We start from the raw sequence: 2784 nt of genomic DNA, 5'->3' as shown, positions 1-2784 counted from the left end.
CCGAATTAATGATTGCAGACCCTGATTCGGATTAACGAGATATTCGGATTACTGGATGTGCTATTATTATGCTTATAATTCACTATATTCGAAAATAAAACAAAAGCTAGGACTTCAAAACAAATTTATTTTATTTTTATTAATCAATAAAAAAATTAAAGATTTTTATAAATACATATGTACATATGTATGTATGTATTTACATATTACGTTTTTTTTTAACGTAGATAATTAGTGATGTAGGTTTGCTTGTCTTTCAGTGCACATGCTTCTAAAGCCTTGTTCCGCAATTCTTTTAGCATTAATATGTAATCTGATTGCAGACCTCGTTCCTTTGCCCAATCTATTGAAATATTTAAGGCCTGCAGAGCTTCACGATTTTTAACGTGTTTCGTAATTAAAGGCTCATTTTCTGTGTCTGACTCTGAACTACTACACGAAGTATTGTCAGAGTTCATAATCCAGCTAAGAACTTCATCTTCAGAAATATGCACGTCATTGTTGCGGTGAAATAAGTTGGTTATTGTGCGAAATTCATCTGTTTCTTCAACACGATCATTCTCTGGCAACTCTTGTTGTAACAGTGATAGAGGGATGTTATCATCTGAAGCCCACCTCTGAGAATGAATATGCTTCCAACAAGACTTTATAGAAGAATTGAGCACCCTGTCCCAAGATCGTTTAAGCAATTCACAAGCGTCCTTTAAACTGAATAATTTCAAAAAAATGTCTGAATCATCCGCTACAGAGCTTACCAGTTCACACAAGAGATCTTTCTTGTAAAACAGCTTAGTTAGTCGTATCGCGTTCTGATCCATGGGTTGAATAATACTAGTACAATTTGGGGGTAAAAACATAGTTTTATATTGCCCGCATTCAGATACCAGCGGCTCTCCATGACACTTCGCATTATCCAGTAACAATAAAGCTTTTTTGGGCAAAGTATTTTCAATTTGATGGTCTTTTACCTGTGGTATAAACGATTTAAAAAACCATTCAGTAAAAATGCATTTTTCGATGCGTAATATTTAACAATATGTTGTTTTTTAAACGAACGTGGATTTTTTGATCTCCCAACCACAGCAATGTTAAGCTTGTGAGTTCCAGATTTGTTAGCACAGCACAAGAATGTGATTCTCTCTTTGCTCATTTTGGTACCAGGAGCAGACTTTTCTTTACAATGTACTAAAGATTTTTTTGGAAACATTTTCCAAAAGAGTCCAGACTCATCAGCATTGTAAATTTGGTCGACAATCAGATTTTCAGTCTCGATAATGTCATAGAGCTTATTTTGCAAATCAGGTACAAGATCAGATCTAGCAGATAAGGATTCGCCGCATATTTTCAAAGTTCGCACAGAAAATCGCTTCTTAAAATTTTGCAACCATCCGTCACTAGCGTGAAATGATTGATTCGGATACATTTTTTGATGAAGTGATTTAGCTTTTTGTCGTAAAATTTCTGCTGAAATGGTTTGATGCCGTGACCGCTTCTCTTCAAACCAAGCATACAACTTAATCTCTAATTCTTCATTCTCTCCTGATTTGAGTGTCTTGCGCTGATTTAAAAGTTTGGCATCAGAATTCTCAGCAAATCTTATAAAAGAATAAATATGTATGTACAGTAATATTTACAGAATACATTTCCTACACAGGTTTTTTACCTTTTAATATTTTCAGTATTTCTTTTTATGTCGCAAATTGTTGAAGCTCCTTCACCAAATTTCTTTGCTAAAACTTTTCCTGATTGTCCACGATTTACTTCTTCTATTATTTTAAGCTTATCAGCTAATGACAGTGTTTTATGTGCACGTTTTTTTGCCATGTGATTTAAATTGATGTTTTCGCGACTAATACCACAACTAAACTATTCGCAACAAGATAAATACACACTTACATACATAAAGGGCTCTGTATTTCAATAATGTCCCGTTAGTTTTAAAATTCCGTTCATGGTTTTGTAGAAAAACAGACTCAAAAATAAAAAAACAAAAATTCGGTTTAGCGAGCTTGCAACGAATGCGGACTATAGAGCACGTAATGCGTCATAAATTCAATTCGGATTACTGAATAATTCGGATTACATACCTTCGGATTAGCGAGCTGGCACTGTACTTTAAAACCTTAGTTGTGATGGTAACTAACAGCGCGTAGCCTTCAACATAGAAATGAAACTTGAAGTGAAAAAACTTATGGATAGTCAGGCGCCTACAGGCATTCTGCAGACACATAGTCGCTACGAACACACACGCACACCAACACACTCATAAAACCATGAAAAGTTATAAACTTGTCGAGATTATGTAAACGTAAATTGTTTGTTATTAGTGTTTTTATTTATTTTCTGCTTATACAAGCAAAGCAAACCACACCACCGCCAGAATGCGGAGAAAACAAACAAAGAAACCAAGGAGTAGGTGGTTGGAAAAAGTGCCTACAAATTCGTATTTGTGGCGAAGTGTAAAAGCTAAAGTAAATCGCATGCGCCTGCTTTGCTAATGCACGGAGTAAAAAGGCAATCATGTGGCAACAGCTAGCGGTGCGCAGATGAAAAAAACTGTTTTCTGACCACCCTTTTCATGTACGATTCTCAGCAATGCTGGTAAAGTCGATATGCGCGTAAGTATGTAAGTATATTTCTGGCGCCTACTTTTTCCGCACGTACGAGTGTATACATACGTACATATTTTAACGGTGTTCTATTTTCTGACTATCCTTTTGACCTTTCAGCTATGGCCATTAGTCATGTAAAGTTTGCTATATTTTCTGATTTGCAAAAAATACT

The 2784-nt window shown here is 35.3% G+C and overlaps 1 protein-coding gene across 1 annotated transcript; it reads right to left on the bottom strand.

The window, feature by feature from the left end:
* Positions 1–218: 218 nt before the first annotated feature.
* LOC128864860 (jerky protein homolog-like) lies at positions 219–1824 on the bottom strand. Its single transcript, XM_054104617.1, has 4 exons — positions 1664–1824; positions 1079–1595; positions 756–968; positions 219–617 (listed from the first exon to the last, which is right to left on the bottom strand). Exons 1-4 carry the CDS (start codon positions 1822–1824, stop codon positions 219–221), a joined length of 1290 nt encoding a protein of 429 aa, XP_053960592.1.
* Between the last annotated feature and the right edge of the window lie 960 nt (positions 1825–2784).

The sequence above is a fragment of the Anastrepha ludens genome, chromosome 5 (genome assembly GCF_028408465.1).
Source record: "Anastrepha ludens isolate Willacy chromosome 5, idAnaLude1.1, whole genome shotgun sequence".
Classification (NCBI taxonomy): Eukaryota; Metazoa; Arthropoda; class Insecta; order Diptera; family Tephritidae; genus Anastrepha; species Anastrepha ludens.
Note: the sequence above shows the minus strand (reverse complement) of the source record. Positions and strands in the feature narration are given on the sequence as shown.